At 35.3% G+C, this 22,566-nt stretch overlaps 2 protein-coding genes across 3 annotated transcripts; both read right to left on the minus strand.

The window, feature by feature from the left end:
* Positions 1-4,398: 4,398 nt before the first annotated feature.
* LOC112097948 lies at positions 4,399-5,058 on the minus strand. The gene has a single exon (XM_024183542.1). The coding sequence runs from the start codon at positions 5,056-5,058 to the stop codon at positions 4,399-4,401; it is 660 nt and encodes a 219-aa protein (XP_024039310.1).
* Positions 5,059-6,945: 1,887 nt separating this feature from the next.
* Positions 6,946-12,062, minus strand: LOC18040877 (protein LURP-one-related 7). 2 transcript variants are annotated; one of them, XM_024184318.1, is made up of 3 exons: positions 11,560-12,062; positions 10,089-10,301; positions 6,946-7,001 (listed from the first exon to the last, which is right to left on the minus strand). In XM_024184318.1, the coding sequence occupies exons 1-3, from the start codon at positions 11,797-11,799 to the stop codon at positions 6,996-6,998; spliced, it is 459 nt and encodes a 152-aa protein (XP_024040086.1). In that variant the 5' UTR covers positions 11,800-12,062; the 3' UTR covers positions 6,946-6,995. The 2 variants fall into 2 exon arrangements, with proteins under 2 accessions (XP_024040086.1, XP_006431974.1); XM_006431911.2 differs by lacking the exon at positions 6,946-7,001 and adding an exon at positions 9,199-9,402.
* Between the last annotated feature and the right edge of the window lie 10,504 nt (positions 12,063-22,566).

Consider the following 22,566-nt stretch of genomic DNA (forward strand, 5'->3'; position numbering starts at 1 on the left):
AAAAATAGCCAAAAAAATTAAGCATTTTTCAACTTTAACCCCCCCAATTTTTTTTATCAACATTAGCCAAATCACCAAATTATGGACAAAATTGCCCTCCTCATTCTCACGTTTCCCTTAAGCAAATTCTTCCCCCTCTCACACAAAATTTCATCACCGAAATCCCGTATACATCGTCGGCGGTGTAGATCGGCAGTGGAGGAAGTTGTCGGCGGCTGAAACAAGCTAAATCACGTTGAAAATCTTCGGCGATATCCAAAATCAAAGACAAAAATTGGAAACCCTAGGTGAGTTGTTATTGCCGTTGTTGTTGTTGTTGTTGTTGTTGATGATGTTGTTGTTGTTGTTGTTGATGTTGTTGTTGTTGTTGTTGTTGTTGTTGTTGTTTGGGTTGTTGTTGTAGTTGTTGTTTGGGTTGTTGTTGTTGTTGTTGTTGTTGGTGTTTAATGGCGGTGGTGGGTGAGATGCATGTGGGAAAGGGAAGGAAAGAGAAAGGGAAGAGAAATGGAAGGGAAAGGGAAGTGAAGGGGAGCATCCCGCGCGCGAAGCCGTGGCTGTCGCATGCGAGATGCCCGCGGCATGCGCATCTCGCACCCGCGAGGCCGCGACTGTCTACGCGAGATGCGCATGGCATGCGCATCTGGCGTGAGACCGCGCCTGTCGCACGCGAGATGCACGCAGCATGCCCATCCTCGCTCGCGGGATGAGCGTGTCGCGCGCATCTCGCGTGGCGACAGGCACGGTCTCGCGCGAGATGAGTGCCAGCCTGCTCGCAACTCGCGCGCACTTGGCGCAGCCTCTTGGTGCGATAGGCACCCCGTCGCACCAAGAGGCAACGAGCTTGGTGCTGCCTCTTGGTGCCTGTCGCACCAAGAGACAGCGTGATGTTTGGTGCTGCCTTTTTTTGTGTTTTTGTTCATAATTTATTAACATATAATACTTTTAACTTATACTAGATAAATGGGAAAATAAAAAATAGCATTGCATAACCCACCCGGACCAACAAAAGAATCGGGAATGATGAAGATACCTTATGCTGATCACTTTCCCGGGAGTATCACGGGTATGTGCAAATTAGATGTCGTTGTTAATGCCATCCAGGAAAAATTAACAACGCAACAGTTGCAACTGTTCAAAGACAATATATTTGGGCATTTCCTACAGTGCCGAAGCTATTCGTTCAGTGGCGTAATTGTACACAATATATTGCTTCGGCAAGTGTCCCATGGCGCTGGAAATGAAAAGAATGAGTTATGGTTTCAAGTTGGCGACCATTTGATACGGCTATCGATTGGAGAGTGGTGTCTAGTAACGGGACTTTGTTATGGCAAAAATGTCTTCCTGACGAAGCATAAAACAAGTCATCGATTACTTAAAAGGTACTTTGGAGGCAGGAATCGCGATATAAATCTTGGCCAGTTCGAGGAAATATTTATGAACTTACACTTCAAGACTATGGATGACACCGATTCGCTAAAAATTGCCATGTTTTACTTTGTTGATAGAGTGCTAAACGGAAGAAAAGATCATTGTCAAATCAATTTCAAGTTGCTTAATGAGGTAGATGACATAAATCACTTTCGAAGTTGTCCGTGGGGTCTTTGTCATGGGAAACAATATATAAAAGCATTGATAATGCATTGAACGGTAAAGCCAATAAATTTAAGAGGGCAAGCACAGAAAATCCATTGCATAGAATTGAGAAAAACAATTTTTAAGGCTTTACGTCTGCAGTGCATGTGAGTGAAGAATTTTTTTTTATAACTTAGTTTTGTTATAATAATTATTTAAATGACACGTTTTTTTACTTCACATCTTTCCTTGTTGAAGGCATGGATTTTTGAAGCAATTGGAGGACTACCATCACAGTGGGTGGTGAAAATTAGGAGGAATGGTCCTTAGATCGTGCGATGGAAGCCCGTGGCTTCTTCAAATATAAACTTCGGCGAAATCTATTCATACCTTAATGAGCGTCTTGTAAGTCATTTATATGTATATCTATATATCGCTGTTAAATAATAGATGGTTATACTAATAGAAAATTTAGTATTCTTTACGACAAGATGACACCATTTTCCAAACCCTCAAACCGGAAGCAAAGGAGAGAGCCACAAATTATTAGAAGAGTGTCGAGGATTACGTGCCATATTTCCCAAGTTGGGTTCGTAATGTGGGTATCCTTTACAGTATCATTGAAAACCGAATGCAAAGTCATTTATATGTTTGTGATTTTTGTATTTACTATTTTCTATTTTAATTGGTGCAGCACCAGCCTTCAATCAACGCACCATCCATTACAAGGCCAAACGAGGCGGATCATGACACCAAGAACCAAATAGGACTGCAACAGAGTCTTGTTGAGGATGACTGTGCTGCCGACGACCATTATGAATCCGCACACGATTCAGATGACAGAAATGAGCCGAAGGTAACTTCTATCGTCCTGAACATTTTGTTTCATCACATATACCTAATTTCAACACTTTGTCATTACTTTCTTATTTTGTAATAATAGGCAAGGACTAAGTTCCGCAATGATTATTTCGTTCAACGACTGGACAAAATAGAGTCTTCCATTCACGAGTTGAGGTCGGAACTTCATGCTGGACACAGTTCCATTAACGAACTGAAGTCAGAACTTTTGGCAGAACGCAGAGAAGCACAACAATATAGAGAAGCGGTCATGAGGTTTATGGCTTCGTTTGGCGCGAGTTCTTCAAAGGGCGCGTACGGTGATTCTCCATTTGGCCCTTCGCACACAGTGAGCAAGTTTCATATGCTTTTGTTATGTTATTATGATTTCAAACCCGAAATTATTTTAATATGTTCATCTCCTCAAAACAACAGGCCTTAAATGGCTCTGGACCGAACGTTGATGCTGGCTACGGTACACATACTGATGCTGGTAATGACGACGAGCACACCCCCATGTCGTTGTACAGTCTATATGGGGACATAAGTGGTGACAATGTACAGATATTCACGGAGGCACCTTCCGGCGTTAGTAAGTTTGGCCGTCCGTACCAACCGTCGTATATCTTTGGCAGTCCTTACTTCATTCCTCCTTTCAAGAGAGTTAGGAATGTGAGGCCTCTACTCGCACTCAACATTACGAACTATGAAATTGATGAAAGATCGAGTGTGGATATAAATCTGCTTAGGGGACTAGAAGATTCAAGGCTATATGAGGAGTTTGATCAGTGGTTTGCCGGTAAATTTTTTGTGGATCGGCCCATCCAATAGTCCCGAAATTACTTTGAAATACTCATGCGCAATGCTTCGATGGGGTGGCTTGGTGACGAGGTAAGTGTGTTTAATGGTCAGTACATTACAATATTGTTCATATTCCCGCTGGCATGGATTATGTTCTAAATTTTCTTAGTTTAATCCCTTCACGGCATATTCACACGTATTACCGCTCGATCAGCGAGAAGCAACGGCAGTTTTCAAATGCACTACCGCAGCATGTCACGCATACAGATATATACTTTTGGGCATGTTTACGAACTCTATAATCATTAACTATAATTTCGATGTTTTAAATATCTCGAAATATTATTAATTTTCTACTCATCGTGTAATAGGTGTTCCTAAAACAATTATAGAACAATGGTAGTTGTGATGTCCATTCATTAAAATATGGCAGTAATTTGAACTACTATATCGATGGGCAGGAAGATATCATGTCCAAACTGTTTACGGACGTCAATATGGTAAGAATTGTCACTCAATCTTATGGTAATTGTGTATTAAATATACTAATTTAGCATTTTTTTTATGTAGATATTCATCCCTGTGAATTTGGGCGGCGATCATTAAGTACTAGCTTGAGTGGACCTATGCGCGAAGAGGGTGCAGATTTACGACTCGTTGGTTACCTTTCGTGATGACAAAACATATTTGCGTAAATTCAAACCTTTTCAGGTCGTCTTCCCTCAATGGCTTCAAGATGTTGGATTCTACAACATTCAACCTGAGCTGCAGAGTGCCAACCCTTGGAAAGTAAGAATCGTTAAGGATGTGCCCCAACAAGAACCTGGAAGTGGTGATTACGGTGTATTTATGTTGATGTTTACAATGTATTTGATGTTCGGGCTAAAACTTGATTTTGATAGTAGCCACAGGCATTACTTCAGGAAGAAAATTGTTATAGATATATTCACAGGCGATATTGCCTTGTAAGTCATTGTATTGTGTTCAGACTTGATGTATAGATGTAGATTGTTTTTCTAATAGATATAAACTTTTGATATATTCATATATTTAGCTATAAGTAATTGTTGATCTACTTTAGTACTCATTATGCAAATGAACATAAAATAATATACCTCATTACATATGATTGTAAAATAAATTATAATAAGAGTTCAGAATCCATAATTAGTTACAATGATACAGTCAGTTTGGATTCGACACAATGGAATTTTTACAACTCTTGCGGTTATGACTTGGTTGGTTGCATCGACCGCATCTCACAGTTCTTCGGTTAACATCCTCACCGATAGAAGGAATTCTTAACTCTAGACGACGACCAGGTGGCGGTGCTTCGATCGGTGGGTTAACTCTGATTTCCTGAATTTCTTCTAGAATGTCCCAATCTGTCATGTCACCAACCGGCTCCACTGGTTCTGCATATACCATGACCAATGAATCTTTAGAGTAATAATCAGTGCAAAGACTTATGTAATCCACACAGGCGGTCAGACAAGCAGCAATTGCATGCGCACAAACAAGCTGATCGAGTTGGAATACTCTACAGGAGCAAGTTCTTTCATGAATGTCAACTATCCCTTCCTTCATACCTCCACCCAAAACATGAAATCGATGCTGAGACACAGGCCGAACGGTCATTCTTTCGGCCAAAATTCTCCTTTCGCCGACTATCTCATCTGCCCACGTCGTTAGCCGAGTGCTCATCGATTCAGCCACAATTTTTCTATCATAAAGAAATTTTTGCGGTTCCCTCATTAAAGAATTCACGCTTTCTGCAATGTTGGTGGTAAGTATGCTGTATCTCCTACCTTCAAATTCAGACCTTGCCCAATTACACGTACCCATATTATTCTCTAAGTAATCAACCGCGCCTGAGTGGAGCATCTACAACCCTTCAAGTTGTCTTTTAAATTCTTCGTGTCTATATGCCTTTGCTGCATTAATAAAGGCTGGCTCGAATTGATCCCAAATAGCTTTAGACATCCTGAATTTCGATTTAATATTGCCTTTGACATGGTAAAAACAAACTCCATGAGCAGCAGTGTAAAATGCTTTTAAAATGGCTCTCTTGATGGCAGTGCATCGATCAGAGATAAATACTAACTCTAGCCTATCGTCGATCACTCCGTGTAACTTCGTCATAAATCATTCCCAAGCATTATTGTTTTTTGAATTCATGACCCTAATAGCTAACGAATACAGTTGATTATTGCCATCTAGACATGTTGCTACAAACATGCTTCCACGATATAGCCCCTTTAAATGAGTGCTATCTACAGCGATCACAGGCGTAATGTACTGTGTGAAGCCCTTAATGGAAGATCCAAGCGCAACAAAGTAGTATAAGAAATTATTATCTCCATCCGGCTGGAGGTGCGTCACTATGCCCTCATTCGCTTTGGTCAAAATGTGAGAGTATTTGGGAAGTAAGTTGTATGACTCAACAAGGTTCCCTCGTACTATTTCAAGACCGACTTCTTTAGCCCAATATGCTTGCTGATATGTTAACTGGACCCCGTATTCTTGCTGCATGTCTGCTCTAATGTCATTCAACGTGTATATCCATTTATCCTGAATAAATTTATCCGCGATAAGATGGCCAACAACCCGACTCCTAACTTGACGGTGGCCACTAGGCAAAACCTCATTAGAGCACGTATGAACATTGTCAACTCTTCTCACTACCCAAGGAACATTCTGCTCATCTGAACCTCTCGTTGCGCAAAGACACCAATTACATGATTTCGAAGAATAGTGAGCCTCAAAGCGTGTCGTTGTGGACCGTGCAATCTTGAAATCAAACTTTTCCCGCAAGGCCACTTTGCGCAATTCCAGTATTAACTCATTCTTCTCAGCGAACAACTTTCCCACACCAATGTCAGTAGAATTACAGCTTCTAACTAAGTCTGGAGCAACCAAGTTTGAAGGCAAAATTGGAGCAAGGCTCACCAGGGGATTAACTGTTGTCCTCCTCCTCGAACGGGCCATCGGAGGAATAGGTCGGTTGTCTTTATTGTTAATAGGAATATCATACTGATGCTCATCCTCATTATTGATGGAAATATCAGAATTACCAATGCCCCTATCATTAACTTCAGTATTGGAGTTCATGCCTTGCACACTATTGAACGGTTCCAAACAAGCATTAGCAGCTTCTGTGTTGTTGGTGTCATAATCAGGATCATCATAACTGCGGAACTCATTATTGTGAAATGGAGAGTAATGTTGCTCTAACGATGTCCCTAATGGTAACACATTTTCTTTAACATTCGCTAACGTAATGTCATTATCATCAATAATGTCATTGTTTTCGTTGACTGGTGAATAATGTTGCTGGAACAATATTTATTGTGGTAACACCTCTTCCTCAATATCGGGGACAGTCTCGTTTGCTCTAAACGAAGTTTCACTTTCCACAAATGGCTCAGGATTTTCAGCTGGAACTCGAGGATATGTAGTGACAAATATAGGGAGACATCCATAATTGACCACATCAGAGGCCATGTGTAGTACAACATTAACCATTTCATCATTAAATTTGTCCATAGGTAGTGAACATGCACGATACATTGTGTTACTAGACCTCAAAGTTGTCTTCATCGTCAAACTATATTCATTAGGATTTATCTGTAAAACTTCATACACCATTGCTAGAAATTGCTCAAACGTACAATCTTTCCGAACTAAAAATGTTGTATTCTTCGCATTCACGTACTCCGTACAACCATTTGCTAACGTCTCTCACCAACCGTCATAACATAATTGAAGTACAACGGAATCCATTAAACCTAAAAATTATAAAAAAAAAACAAAAGATATAAGATTCCACACTACAAAACCTAGTAAAGTGAATATACAGTACATTTATGTGGATGAAATGAAGTATACAATTTTGGATTTTCTTCGTCTCATCGTAAGCTTCGAAACGATATATTATACGTCTAAAACGGACACATGTAGCCCAAGTTATTACTTTTGGAAAATAGCTCAAATTTAGTGAGACATGCAGTGGGACATGTGCCTGTCTCACATAAAACCAGTGGGAACAAGTGAGACAAGCGCCTGTCTCACATAAAACCAGTGGGAACAAGTGAGACATGAGTTTGTCCCACTTGCCTGTCTCACATAAAACCAGTGGGTTTATATGTGTGACAGGTGCCTGTCCCACTTGCCTGTCGCACATATTTTGGTGAGACAGGCAAGTGGGACAGGTGCCTGTCTCACTTGTTCTGGGCTTATATTTTGCTCGATTTTTCAGGGTTTTCAATTATTGATTTTCATTTCTCAACTCAAACTAACTACTTTAACAAGTCACATTGTTTTGTTAATGAAAAATAACAACGTTTGCTATAAAAACTCACTTCAATTTCGAACTCAAATGATAAAATCAATAGATTAAAAGTTTAGGTTATGGTAAGAGTATAAACTAACCTTAAGAAGCTCTCCAATTGATAATTATATCTTCAATTATGTAATGCTTGTTTGATGAAATTTGTTAATTTATTGAGAGTGATGGAGTTTGTTGGGTGATGAAATTTGTTAAGTTGAAAAGAGAAAAGTAGTGGAAGTGCTGGAATTGCTGGAATTGAAAAGGAAAAAGTGGCATGCCTTTGTAAATTTGATGAAAGTGATGAGGGTAATGTAGTCCAAGAATAGGGTGTTTGGCTAGTTATGATAGAAAAAACGTTGGGGGGTTAAAGTTGAAAAACGCTTAATGTTTTTAGCTATTTTTGTAAATTTCCTAATTTATTGAAAGTGATGAAATTTGTTGAAAGTGATGAATGTTTGTTAAGTTGTTTATAGTTGAGAGCATATAGTTGTATTAGATTTTATCGAGTGGCATGCATTTGTAAATTTAATGAAAATGATGAGGGTAATTTAGTCCAAAAAATAAGATTTTTGGCTAGTTATGATAGAAAAAAAATTAAGTGGGTTAAATTCAAAAATGGCAAAAGTTTTAAGACTATTCTTGTAAATTTCCCTTGCACGATTCTGGCCCCAAAAAGATACCTAGAACCCAATTGGAATTGTTTTTGGAATGCTCAAAATTTACTTTTAAAAAACAAAAAAACTAATTTTACTATTTAGTAATTGTTTTTAAAAATTAATTTTTATAAAATCACTTCATCTTATAGCAAATTTTAAGAAGAAAAAAAGAATAGTTTTCAAAATTTGATTTTGAAAATCAATTTTATACTTAATACAATTCTATATATATTATCATATATATTATAAAAATCTAAAATTACTCTTATTAATTAGGAAATAAAATCATTAACTTTAAAGATTATTATTATTAACAATTATATTCAGCTAACAAAATAAAAAAAAATTAATAATATAAAATATTTATTGTAGCTATCAATTATTACATATACACAATAAAAAATATTTTATATACATGTTTATAAATGTATCAATAAATTTCATCCAACATTATATCAAATTCAGTTATTTACATTTATTTTTACAACAGTTTAACAATAAAATTTACTAAATATATACTATTATTTTTAAAATTTACAACACTTTTAAAAATAAATTTTACTAAATGTTTAACTTATTTTAATAGATGATTATTTCTATAATACAGATAATCGCAGTTATTCTAAAAGTTACAACATTACCAAACTAACCCTTAGGTAGTAATTAAATTGCCTTTCTACAACTTATGGATGGAACCCTAACATATTGACATTTTAAAAATACATATTCCTAGTAAAATTCACTGGTTTCTTCATTTTCCAATTCAATTGTCAATTAGGTCCAAAATTTGCACTTGTTCCACCTTCCGAACAGCTTTTTTGGCTTAAATCATAATGCAAGGGACTACTTGATACGCGATAAGTCTATGAAGCTAACTCATATTTTACCCAAACTTGAACTTATTGCAAGTTTGAGACCCCCACCCAATACACAGAGCTCAGCTAGATACATGGAACGAATATGAGCCTTCAGAGCATTGCAAAATTTGAAATGGCAAAATACAATACAAAAGCAGATACATTTCCTTTCTCGCTGGTGTGCATATGGAGACCAGGAGAAAGGAATGATGAAATAATTTTATTAGTCTAAGAAAATAACCACCAAAGCCACAATTACAGCAGGTTCAATAGACGTGGGAAAAATGGTTAGTCGAAATTTATTTCTTCTCACATAAATCTGCTGAAGCTTGTACATGAGACTAGTCTGCATCAAATTGATCAGCGACAACAATGAGATTTATTTTGATAAATAATACATGACAAGGACAGTGAGAGAACAAACTATACATTAGCTCAAGGTTCGGAACATTTAACCCATAATATCAATTTACCATCCTAATTTATGGTATAAAATCTCTATCATGAAGGAAAGTTAATTTTGCTAATAAGCTTGCACAAAGGATGAAAGAATAAAAAGCATCCACTGAGAAATTAATCTGATTAGGCTTTAGACAGATCTATTTGTTCTAAGTAATTAGCAGAACAAAGACCAAACCATCAAGGCATTTACGGGGTTCAATTTGAAAGACCAACAACAAAGGGGCAAAAGCCACAAGTAAAAAAAAGGAAAAAAAGTCCATCTGTTTCAGCAGTTGTAGCCTGTTCAACATAGAAAAACCATGTTTTGTTGCTCTTGACTTGAAAACTTTATAATTCAGTTTCAGTTTCATTTTATCCCACCAACCATGACATAGTCTGAAAAATTCAATTCTCATGCTTGAATGATGTTTCATCAAATCAAGCTACTTCAAATGTGTATGGAAATCAAACAGCAAGAGAAATGAAAAAAATGGAATAATTTTGGAAATATTGGCACTACTGCAGGTTTAGGTTTTCTCATTCAACATGGCCAAATTCGTATAACGTAATGTTATAAAACGTTGATCATACCTGAGCGATTATGGAATTGCCTCTATAGATGGTGCAAGATTTTTGAAAAGGGCTGCCTTTCATTGTGAAATGAGAGGCTGAGTCTTCAGAGTTTTCATCGACAAGGAATACCTCAAACTCAGTTCTTGTAAGTGTTTTCATTGTCCTGTTCACTTTGAATATCAGCTCCTTCTCCTCACCATCATCTCCCTTAAAACCTTGCCACAATCCCTTCTACAACCAGGAAAGAAATCACATTACTTGTGGTTTACTCTGAAAAAATAAATGACAATTATATTAGAATCAGTGAAGTCTTACAAAAAGAAACAAATTCAGATGCATGGACAGGCCTACTTAAGCATGAAACAGGAGAGCAAGTCAATCATTTCATGTCTTTAGTTTATATAAACACACAATGGTCTGAGGGTCCGTTTAGTATTGAGGTGCTATGGTGGTAAACATAGCTCTTAAATAATAATTTTGACAGAATTAGTAAAGATATTATAAGTAGTTCATCATATTTATATGTGAGATAAAAATCAACTCAACTTCTACACCACAGTAACAAATGTTTGCCAAATACTGTAGCTTTTGAGGTACTATTGGCCAATCACAATAATAGGACATCAAAATGCAATCAAAATCCAAACTACACATCTTTGGCAATAACCAAACATTCCAATTTCACCAAATTTAATAAATATATTTTTTTTTAAAGCATTGCCGCAAAGGGACAAAATCATGCTCAAAGGGTTATATTTTACCAATTGAACCAACTATCACCCATAAAAGATTATCACACTTTTATATAAAGACAAACAAAGCCAACTATACTCAGAGGCATTGTCAAAAATTTATAGGAACAGAAAATAAGCACGGTTATCAATGATCGCATGTCTTACACTCTCATTACTCAAAAATACTAATCTTTAATTAAAAGGCAATATATTATGAATAAATAAATAAGATAATAATGTTATTTGGAACAGTGAACAGACAATAAGCAGAAGAGCAGAACCCTTTGGCTAAAATAACGTCATTTATTTCCTCTTCAGGTGAACTTTAAGCGGTGAAATTATCAAATTGATCTCTACAGTTCACCAGAAGTAACAAACTAGTCTACAAATTTACCTTTTTCTTTTTAATAATTTGTCCCATCTTCCAACTTTGTAAATAATAAGTGTAATGCTAACCATTACAAATTTGTCATTTAAAAAATAAGGCTAAATAATGTGGTATTCATGATTAATTGATAAAAAAAATATAATTAATCCACTTGAATTTTGTATCGAATTACTATGAATTAGAAAAAAATTTAAAATATTTTATACCTATCATTACTCGAATGAGAGGAGTATACTGATTTGTGACAACAAATAAATTTAAATACCTATTTACTACTTCGACAAACTATAGGGACTAATTTGATAATTTTAAAAAATTAAAATTTAATGAAAAAAATGAGAGAGAAAAGGAAAGAGAAAGTCTTTACGTCTTGGCGATAGACGGAAATGAGAGGATTTCCCGCTGAATCAACAACCACCACTCTTTTCCTCCGTTGTGATGAATTTGATTTTGACTGATGCTGAGTACGATTGACTCTGTAAATAACGTCACCGGATGAATCAGCGAACCCGATATCGCCACGTGTAAGGCCGGGATATTTCTTGGAGACGAACAGATCAACAGGGATCGGCGAGTTCGCCGTGTATATAGGACCAGAAGCAGCCATAAATAACAAATATTGATAAATTTAATTTAATTCATTTGAGTTTGATTTTTTTTATTTTTTAATGAATAGTAAATAAGGAGAATAAATAGAAAGCGAAAAAGAGCACAGTGGCTGGCTTTATTGGAGAATGGAGATGATGGGAATCAGGTTCGTTGGTTGGACTTCGCCAGCCGGCTTCAGCTTGCTTTGAAGAGTCTCTGCCTGCACCGCATGATCTGATGGATGGAATATCAGCTTTTGTTTCCCTTAAAAAAAAAATTGAATAAATGTGAATACAAATATTTAAATATAATAGTGTCTTATTCATTTTATAAATTAAAAAAATTTTAAAAATTTATTTAATTTTTTTTGTAAATTAAAACAAAAGATATTCAAAATTTTTTAATTTAACAAACAAATATAGTTGGAAGAGATATTTTAAAAATATTTATTTATTTCTTATTTAGAATCATATTTATTTTTACTTAAACTTTTTTCATTTAAATAAAAGTTAAATTTATTTTTTATTTAAATGTAAATAATTAAAAATTATATATAAATTAAAAATTTAATGTAAATAAGTTTAGAAAAAATCTAAAATTAATAAAATTTTCGACTTTACACGTTTAAATAAACATTAAGAAGAAAAATACAAAAACATAAAGGAGTTCTGCTATTTGAACTTAGAGAAGACAGAGAGAAGACAGAAATGATTTAATAAACCAACAAAAATGTGAGCCCACACTAAATTTAAAAAAGGCGCGTGAGTAGAGTTCTGCTAAAGGAAAATGACAAGCACACTTCGGCTTCTATTATGATGGGCTTGGCTCATTTCTAAGCCCAAGACCTTTTTTAAAAAGTTTGATTCGATGTTTGCTTTCACATTTTTATTTATTTATTTATTTATTTTAGCATTTGTGATTTATCATGTTTCTTAAATAATGGCCGTTTCAGTAGTATGGTAGTTAAATAATCTCAATGGATTAGGTAAGGCAGTTATTATATAATTGTTCAATTTTCTGCAATTTTTTTCCATCTCTACGTGTAAATAACTTATCGTTTTAGGTTATGTAATGCTTCAACGAATTGCTTGCTGCAGGCAACCAGCAAAAACATCATGTTTTATGAATTCTCCCTTTACAGACCTTTATCGAGTAGATGTAGCTTCTCATTTCATTCGTGTGTTTGGAAGCTTTTTAAGAGAAAATAATTTCAAAATTCAGAATCCAAATTGTTTTTAATTAACGTATTAACACAACACTGCATTTTTCTTTAGAGTTTACTTTTTGTTGAGATAGTTCCAATGCTTTAGTTTATTATATTTATTCCCCTTACAATATAAAAATTTTAGTTTTTTTTAAAGCACTTTTTATTTTATTTTTCTAGGCCATGCAATATACTCAACTACGTATTAATTCATTTCTTATGTGTGATTATTACATCTATGAATACTATGTGTACCTTGGGACTTCTTCATCATTAGATGGTTATATTTTATTGACTTTCTAACTATATGACAATGCCCAAACCATAAGGTATTGTGACCGGACACCACATTTAATACTATACTTTGAATCTAACTTGGTAATAGAACTCATCACTTGCAAACTCAACCGACTGAGCAAGACCTCAAATATGATACTTGATTGAAGTTCAGTGTGCTTCTTTTGCAACAATAACGAGCTGCACGTCAATCAAACAGAAATGATCCCTCCAATTACGAGCTCAACTTCATGGCCAAAATTTGTCAATAAGAACATCACACCAATCACCAATCACCAATCTTCACCACCACTATAGCCCCCTCCATAGTCATAGTAATTGTTCCCTCCATCGTCATAGTAATTGCAATGTAAGCATTGTCATCCTCAAAATTGTCATAGAGACCACTATGAAAATCATCATGGTCAAAATCATCATAGTAAATCTCCTCTCCGGAAAATTGCTCCAAATCTCTTGAAGCAAATAATACTACCACTCTCACCTTCATTGTATGATTCATCAAAGAATTGATTCTCCACGCCCTCTTCCAGTCTTTCTCTTCTTCCTACAGCTCATGAAACGTCTGTCTCATCTGGATAACCCATTTGTGGACTATCTTGAGCTGAAAGCACAAATAGATGAAATCAGTCAAATGGCTACATCTTGAAAGTTAGATCAAAAGGAAGAATAAGAACTAGAAGTTATGATACCATTTGAAAATATATAACAGCCACTCTCTTCTCTAAAACAATTGCTCTACATCTCTAGAAGCATAATTTTCTGATACATCAGCAGTTTTACTCTCCATTTGCACTTCTTGCTCTAACTCTCCTCATCAGATATCACATTTGTATAAACATTCCATGAAGTACATTCAGCTGAGAACAGCAAAAGATAAACTAGTCATATAGGGGCATTTTGAAATTTAAGGCAAAAGGATGAGCAAATTTAAAAGTTATAATACCCATTCAAATCTGCTTCATCATTAGACATCTCATATGGATTATCATTTCATGGATTATATTCAGCTTAAAACAATGAAAGATGAAGAAAGTCAAATAAGGGTACTGTGAATATTAGAGTAAAAGCATGAGCCGAAACTAAAGGTTATAATACCATCCAAATCTATTTCCTCATGAGACATCTGTTATGAAATACAGCCCCTGTTAACTCCTTCGTTAATCTTAATCAGACTGGTAACTTAACAAATCTAATTAATTGTAAAAAGAATTAATGACACTGGATCAAAAGAACAAGAACAAAGAACAAGATTGCAAAAGAAAATGAGAAATCAGAAGAAAAAAAGGAACAAAGCAATATTACGTGGTTAAGTACCTACATTCACAGCTGATAATATCCTTTGGGCTTGAAGCTTTTATTAATGAGATTGATTACAACAATTCTTGAGGTTACAGAGAACAAATATCTCCCACTCAGAATTTTCTAGTTCTATCTCAAATGTAATCAAAATCTCAAAATCTCTCTTCCAGGTGCTGCACCAGCCAGCTTTGCTTCTTTTATACTTAATCCAGAAGCTTTTAGGACTGTTCTAACGACTTAACCACCAAGGGCCCCACACTCGCCAGCTCATCAAGCCACCTCAGCATTATTGTTTAACAGAATATAACGAACCTCAGTTCACAACATCTCATATATAGGTAATCATTTATTAGCTTCAGCTGAGAATACCAACAGATCATGAGAGCACCGACAGATCAAGAACGACAATTAGGGGCATTTTGAACTTTAAAACAAAAGTATGAGCAAGAACTAAAAATTATAATACCATTCAAATTCTCTTCATCATCAAACATCTCATATGGGTAATCATTTCCTGGTTTGTCTTTAACTGAGAACACACAAAAATGAAGAAAACTCTATAAGGCCATATTGAAATTTAAAGTGAAGGGATGAGCAAACCAAAAGTTATGAAGATAATCTTTAACTGGAAGTGCCAAAAGATGAAGTTAGCTAAATGGATATATTGTGAACTTAAAAGCAAAAGCATGAGCAAGAACTAAATGTTATAATACCATTAGAAGAAATACTACTGCCATTCTCACTTTCGCCTTCTGATTCATCAGTAGCTTTACTTTCCTCTTGCTCTTCCTCAACCTCTTCCTCATCAGAAATCTCATTTGGATAAACATTTCTTGGATAATTTTCAGCTGAGGACACCAACAGATGAAGACAACCAACAGATGAGAAGAATTAATAGTTCTAATACCATTCAAATCTGCTGCATCACCAGACATTTCATATGGATAATCATTTCGGGCATTATCTTCGGTTGAGAACACCGAAAGATGAAAGTCAAATAAAGAACTGTGAACTTTAGAGCAACGGAACATTCAAATCCTCTTCTCCATCAGACATCTTATTTGGGTAATCGTTTCGTGGATGATCATTAACTGAGAACACAGAGAAATGAAGAAAGTTAAGTAGGGTCATTCCAGAATTTAGAGCAAAAGGAGCAAGAACTAAAATTAATAATACCATTCGAATACTTCTTCTCATTTGGATAATCTCATTTGGATAATCATTTTATGGATTGAAAAATAAAAATTAAAAAAATTGAAAAGTCAGCAGATGAGGAATAAATTTTCATAATACACTGTGGGAATAATGGTTCAGCGAACCAAAAAAATGACAGCAAGCCACTTTAAGAAAACATTTCAATGATTGAGCTACAAGCAAAATAGAGCTACTTAGCTTCTAAGGATTGGGTTAACTACCATTGCAAATAGATACAATTGAGATCAGAAACAGCAACAAGAAATCAGGAGTTAGGAAAAGTACTATTAAAACACATCAAACTCAATTTAGAATGCTAAAAGAAATTGAAAAACTATAAGCCTGACAAACTAAAATATTATTTAAATATTGTCTATAGATGAGTATAGTTTTTCAGGGAAGCACTATAGCAGACTATATATATATATATGTGTGTGTGTATAGATACAAAAAGTTTGCTGATGGATTTCTATGTGAAATACACCAATAATGTCGATCTTTACAATGAAACTATTAAATAGAGTTTGGATTAAACCAATCCAAGAATGATTCAAAGCAGGCTATAAATAAGAATACAATCTGTGTCCAAAGGAGAAAAACATTCTTGCATTATCATGAAGCAGCAAGTTTTAGACTTGCTACCTAAATAAACATATGCTTAGTCTAAATTTTCTGGCTCCAGACAAGTGGTGGCGATCATGTCTGTGGTGTAAAGACTAAATTAGAAATGCCTCCATATCATCTACATTACCGTGGATTGAAAGTGTACTAAAAAAACATAGCCACTACGGAGTTGTTGAGAGAAGTAAATACTCAATACTTACATTATCTTTCTTAAAAGCATGCGTAAGCTCTTCACTCTTTGTTTTATCATTATGCCCATCAGCAACAGAAGCCTGCTAAAGAAACAGCACAAAATAAACAGTTATGAACATATCATTAGCAGGTATAATGGAAAAAATGACAGACGGACCGAGCTTATTAAAGCCCGAGAAGATCGAAGCAAAAATAGTGACTGATAATTTTAATGAGTTTTACGCATTTTTCAAGTGCAAACAGTAAAAATAAAATTAAAAATTAAAAAATTCAGTCCCAATATCCTCATATCCATTATGCCCAAACCACTATAGAGCCTAAAATCCATTATCTTCTAAGTCAATTCCCAGGCCCAAAATCCCTAAATCCCTTGAGCCCAAACCACTCTAAAGCGACACCCATCAACACCATTCTAGCTTCTTCACTTGTCTTTCACCATGTAAGTGTATATATATATATTTTTTCTGTTTTGGTATTTGATTTGCTTGGTAATGGCCTAATGGGTGATGGGGTAATGGGGTCATGGGTTAAGGTCTTTTCTCTCAGTCTCAATATCCGAAATTTGCCAATATCTTCTTCTAAGTTGTTGTTTTCAACCTTATCAAGTTCTCCAACTTCGTGGACTTCTTCCAAGTTCCAAACTTTCCATTGCTACGTAATAAACATCACCCGTATTGAATGTAAATAAATCAAAATTGACACAGCAACAAACAGCCTACATACTAAAATCAAATGCCCATTAAATAAACAAGACCCAAATGTAGCATTTATATTGATGAAAATCAAGACCCAAACCAAATGTACTTGAGCATGATACCAATGAAAATACTACGAACAAAAGGACCTGTCTACCTTACAGATTCTGTAAGTAACGGACATGCAATCTCAATCGTTGAATGTGGATACATAAAGATGGAGGGTTGGGAACGGTCAAAAAAATAATGGTAAAAAATAACCTATAGCATGGGAAACCGGCTTTAATGGTTAATGTGCAACAGGATGTGAGAAGTAACAAAAGACACGTGGCTGGAGAAATATACAGAATTAATTGTATTTCAATTAGGTTGGTGTCAGTGAAAAAAGACACTTTAGGTCATTCCTATTATAATTGAATTGGAAAAGCTAATGTCAATTTTACTATAATATCGGTGAAAATTGGTTGGAGTAGTACAAAGATCAGCAGATTGGCTAGGGGAAATATTGGCGAAACGATAACCAGCAAAGATTTCATTTACAAGTATGAAGAGACCAGCGAAGGGGACATAGTGGAGGCGAATTGGTGACTATAGAGGCGAAATTGTATAATTGATATTATAAATGATGGGTTGTTCGTGGGTAGATATGACTAAGAAATATGAGAGATATATCTGTGAATCCAACGGTGATGATGACAGTATGGTTGCATCAGATCTGAAGCAGTTTGCTTATACTGGTGAAGAAGCTGAACCTGGTGCAGCCCAGTTCGAAAACAGTGCAGACGGGGAGGAAGGAACAAGTTGTTATGGTTTTGTTTCGTATTTGCAAGCAAACTTAAGTCAATATGTTATAAGTAGTTAGAATAATGGTTGATAAACGAAAATTGGGTTGCGTTTGTCGAATTTGTTATAATGGTTGTCCATTTCGAAGCAGTCATAAAATAAGCAGCGTGTTAAATTTCGAAATTAGGAAAATACAATGTAATGGAGTAAAGACAGAAGAAAGTGTTGAAATGACTCAAGAAATGTAAATGTTATTTTTAAGTGGAATGATTATTTATATGAAGTGGAGATGCAGTTTGGAAGATAAAGGCAAATGATGAGAGAGCTTGTATTACTAATGAGGTGAGAGTTTGATGGTAGAAAAAGAAGCTTTATTTATTTATTATATTAATGAAGTAAAATAATGAAATAACTAGTTTTGTCAACTGATGTATTACGACGTTTAATGAACATAATGCAGATGCGCAAAGAAATTGGAACGGCCTTCAAGAATCTGCACCCTGAGGTTAAGTGCAAGTATATTGGTGGAAGGCACAGAGGAGTTGGTGTGAATTGTAACAATGTGAAGTATGTGTCTAGGTGTGTGCCGGAGCGACTGTCAGCCATGGTAGCTAATCTGATGTCAGCACAAAGAGATGAGGTAAGTTCAATTGGATTTGGGAAATTAAATGAAATGAAGTGTGGGCGATTGAATAGAAAACTATGTGAGTGGTTAGTAGAGAGGGTAGATATGGCCAGATCAATTTTGAATGTTCATGGCACAGAGTTGGAGCTGCGTTTGCATAGTTTTGGGTATATAATGGGAATATCTTATGGAGGATTGAATGTGGAGTTAGATGGGAACATGGAAGAGGTGTCAGGATATTTAAAACTGTATAAATCAAATAGTAACGGAATACATATAAAAAAGTTGGCTGATATCCTACGTCACCAAAACGTGGCTGATGATCAATTCAAGGTGACTTTCACGCTATTTGCTCTATGTTCGGTGCTGTGTCCTGCAGGGGGAGTGCACATAAGTTCGTCCTTTTTGTTCGCTTTGAAGGATGTGGAAAGAATAAGGTCAAGGAATTGGGTGTCATTTTGCTTTGGGAGGTTTATGCAAGGCATAACAAAATATAGGGAAGAAAAACTGTCATATATAGGCGGTTGTCTGCTATACTTGCAGGTATTTGTTAGTTGAATAAAAGGGGGATTTTTTATTTTTTATTATTACGTGATATCTGGAAAAAACAGATAGAAAGAATTGTTCGCGGCTGTCTTTGATGATAATTACGGTTAATAGAGAATGCAATGTTATATGATGTTGTAATTATGTCAGTGTGGTTTATTATATGATGGGGGAGGTGAAAGAGTAAAGGATATAAAGTACAAAAAGAGGAAGTGTAATCATTAAAATGAAACCGACGTGTTAAATGAATGTTGTTTTGCAGATATTGTATATCAATTCTTTACTATATGTAAAAATAAAACGAGACCCCACATTATGTCCAGTAGTTTTATGGGATGCTAAGGAGATTAGAAGATTCATGAAGTGGTTGAATAAACAGGGAGGCATTGGGACTGACAAGGTATGGTTTATGGTTAAAACACTTATAGTCAAATGATGATTGGAATAAAAATTTTGTAGCATTTGTATAGGAAATAAAAATTGACGCGTTCCATTTTTTAGCAAACGAGTTTTGTAAAAAAAACAAGATCGTTTTGTAGTTGTGTTAGGGCTGAATTAATGCTTGAATCCAAATAATGGATAAATTTTAGGGAAAAATAAATGGGAAAAAAAGAAAAAATATATTGATAAAAAGGTATGGTGGAAACTTTGTTATAGTATAAAGCGATGTTGATTTCGAGAATCAGGTGAAATTCAGTAAACGATATGAATATTAGGATACATGAGTAGAGTTTATATCAATGAAAAAAAATATATATGAGGTGTTAGTGTACTATGATTATGAGATGTACGAAAAAGGGTGAACATATATTGGGTGAAGACCAAAAAAAGGCTCCAACAAGGGATGTTCATGGATACTGAGGACAGTATCAATGTAAATATACTCAAGAATAACGCCAAGTAGTGGTAAACAATGTCCATGTTATTATTCATACAGGTGGTTATGCGTGAGAAAGCAAGTGATGGAGTGACAAATATTGGCGAAAAAAGGAAATTCGACAAATTGTTGCATGCAATCGAGGTAGCCAATTGGAGCTGGTTAGAAGAAGGATCTTCGGTAGAGCAGCGCAGAAGTGATGTAGAAGAGGTGAAGGACAATAGTTTTGACATTGTTAGATGTAGCAAAGAAAAGAGCGCATGTTGTAATGTATGCGGGGAAATCGAAAATATCGCAAATGAAGAAAATGATAATGAAGTCTCTAACTGTATTCATGTGGAAGGGTTGGAATGTTGCGAATATATGTTTTAGGGAAGAGCTACCGATTGCATCAGAGATAATGGATTGGAAGGGGATAAAGTATGGCAGAAGTACGCAGTGGACGGTGAAAAATGTTATCATCTAGTAGATGATGAGACAACATTGGAGGAAGCGATCAGTGTCACCCATAAATATAAAAACAATGAGGCAATGGTATTGTGTTACAATGAAGAGAAAATCACATATGTTTGAATGATTCATATGCATAATGTTAATTTAAGATTGGTATGTAAGAATATGTGTTTGACCAATGTAGGTATCTATGAGGGTGGACAACATGGAGGCTCTGTTGTTGGTGAAGAATGACAGTAATTTAGCCGTGGGAATGCTGTTTGGGATGGTAAATACGACAGACAAAAATGAGACAACTGGACGTGCTCCCATAGGCCATTTAAGGGTTGGCCCTTTTGTTGTGGCGACTCTTGTGTCAGTTGATGAGATGAAGTTGATCGATTATATGATGAATGAAGACTTAGATGAATGGTAATATGATGCCGATCTTATGTACTTGATCATATTTGTGTCATAGTATGTGGTGAATATAAACGTGAAAACTGAAAATGTGTGTATTGCTTAGTTATTACAATTTATGATACTAGGAATTATAATCCATTGGTATATTTGTGTTTAGTAGGGTGATGGGTTAATTTGTTTGGCAGTGAACCACTGGTACACACAAAAATTAATTGGGTTACCAGGAAGGAAATGTTGACGCTGTGCCCTAAAATATGTATTCACAAGAGGTGAGGAAGTCCCTGAAAATCTGTAAGTGGCTTTCAGATTTGTTATATTTATGATTCAATGGCCCTAATAATCAGTAATGGTTATGTAGATAGTATCTGTTGTGGCCGAGACCCTAACAAATAGTGAAAGGCGAAAAGTGGAGGGTAGTCATCGTTCCTGGTTTATGCCATCATATTTTGATGTATGTTATGCAAATTTATGGTTATATTAAAAGAAAAGTGTTAGACTTTCTTTGGTATCGATTCATTTATTAGGACATGATGTTTATATGTATGCAGCAAAAGATTTTAGTTGAAAGAAATGATGTATCATGCCTAGGAATGGGTACGCGATTCAAAGAATGCTACATGCCGGAATTTGGGTGGTGTCAGAAGGTAATTATGTACAATAGAGTGCATTATTTGAAGAAAAATGCAGCTTTATTGATTATATCATTAACAATATAGTTTGAAACAGATATTTATTCCTATAAAAAATGAGCCTTCACACTGGTACCTGATGTTGGTGGATATAAAGTGAAAGTGTGCAGAGATATGGGATCCTATCCCATATGAGGGTAGGGATATTTCTACTGTGAAGGAGGCAAAGTTAATGGTAAGTGTTTGATATGTTTATCTGTAAATGTTATTCATTGGTTATTTGGTTTATAAAGTTATAAAGTAAAATTTTCCCTTGTTATTGGTGCGATGAGACCGCATGTTTCAGTCTAAGGCAAGTTAGTTCAGAGATGATGACTTACAATCACAGTATGTGAGAATACAAACAATTGTGTTATATATGCGGGATAGTGAGTGGATATTGAAGGTGGCGAATATTGTATCATTAAGCAACAATTGTTATATTTATTGACAAGTTTATTTTGTTGACTTGTTGCTAATGATTTAGTTAAGAGCGTTGGACGACGTTTTAAAGGAGGACAGGAGACTGTTGTATAGAGTGGATTTTCGGTTTCAGGATTTCCATGTACTAACTGGTAGAGTTTTAATGCGGCAGTACAATGCGTATGATTATGGACTTTTCATGATATCATTTATGGAGAAGCATGATAATGAAAGGGAATTGAATTACATGGTTAGTTCTAGTACTGAAAAAAAATTCATTTACATATAAACATGAATTGTAATATTTAGATACACAATATATGACAATATAATAGAAATGAACTAAATTCTTTGTTGATGGTGACCAATGTTACGTTTATTGTACTGTCCGCAAGTGTGACCGGAAGTTCAAATATATTTTTCTTTATCCTTTGGCAGAATGAATCTGATGAGGCTCGGAAGAATTTGGCACTGAAGTTGGTGATGTCTGCCAGTAAAAGGGTA

Source organism: Citrus clementina, unplaced genomic scaffold (assembly GCF_000493195.1).
Source record: "Citrus clementina cultivar Clemenules unplaced genomic scaffold, Citrus_clementina_v1.0 scaffold_5, whole genome shotgun sequence".
NCBI classification, from domain to species: Eukaryota; Viridiplantae; Streptophyta; class Magnoliopsida; order Sapindales; family Rutaceae; genus Citrus; species Citrus x clementina.

Excerpts from the sequence above, each read along its gene's own strand:
- LOC112097948 (XM_024183542.1), bottom strand. The coding sequence starts at position 5,058 with ATGGGTACGTGTAATTGGGCAAGGTCTGAATTTGAAGGTAGGAGATAC.
- LOC18040877 (XM_006431911.2), bottom strand. The coding sequence starts at position 11,799 with ATGGCTGCTTCTGGTCCTATATACACGGCGAACTCGCCGATCCCTGTT. Across the intron at positions 10,302-11,559 it reads TTTCCGTCTATCGCCAAGAC|AAGGGATTGTGGCAAGGTTT; the intron begins GTAAAGACTTTC and ends TCCTGGTTGTAG. Across the intron at positions 9,403-10,088 it reads GCAATTCCATAATCGCTCAG|ACTAGTCTCATGTACAAGCT; the intron begins GTATGATCAACG and ends AATTTGATGCAG.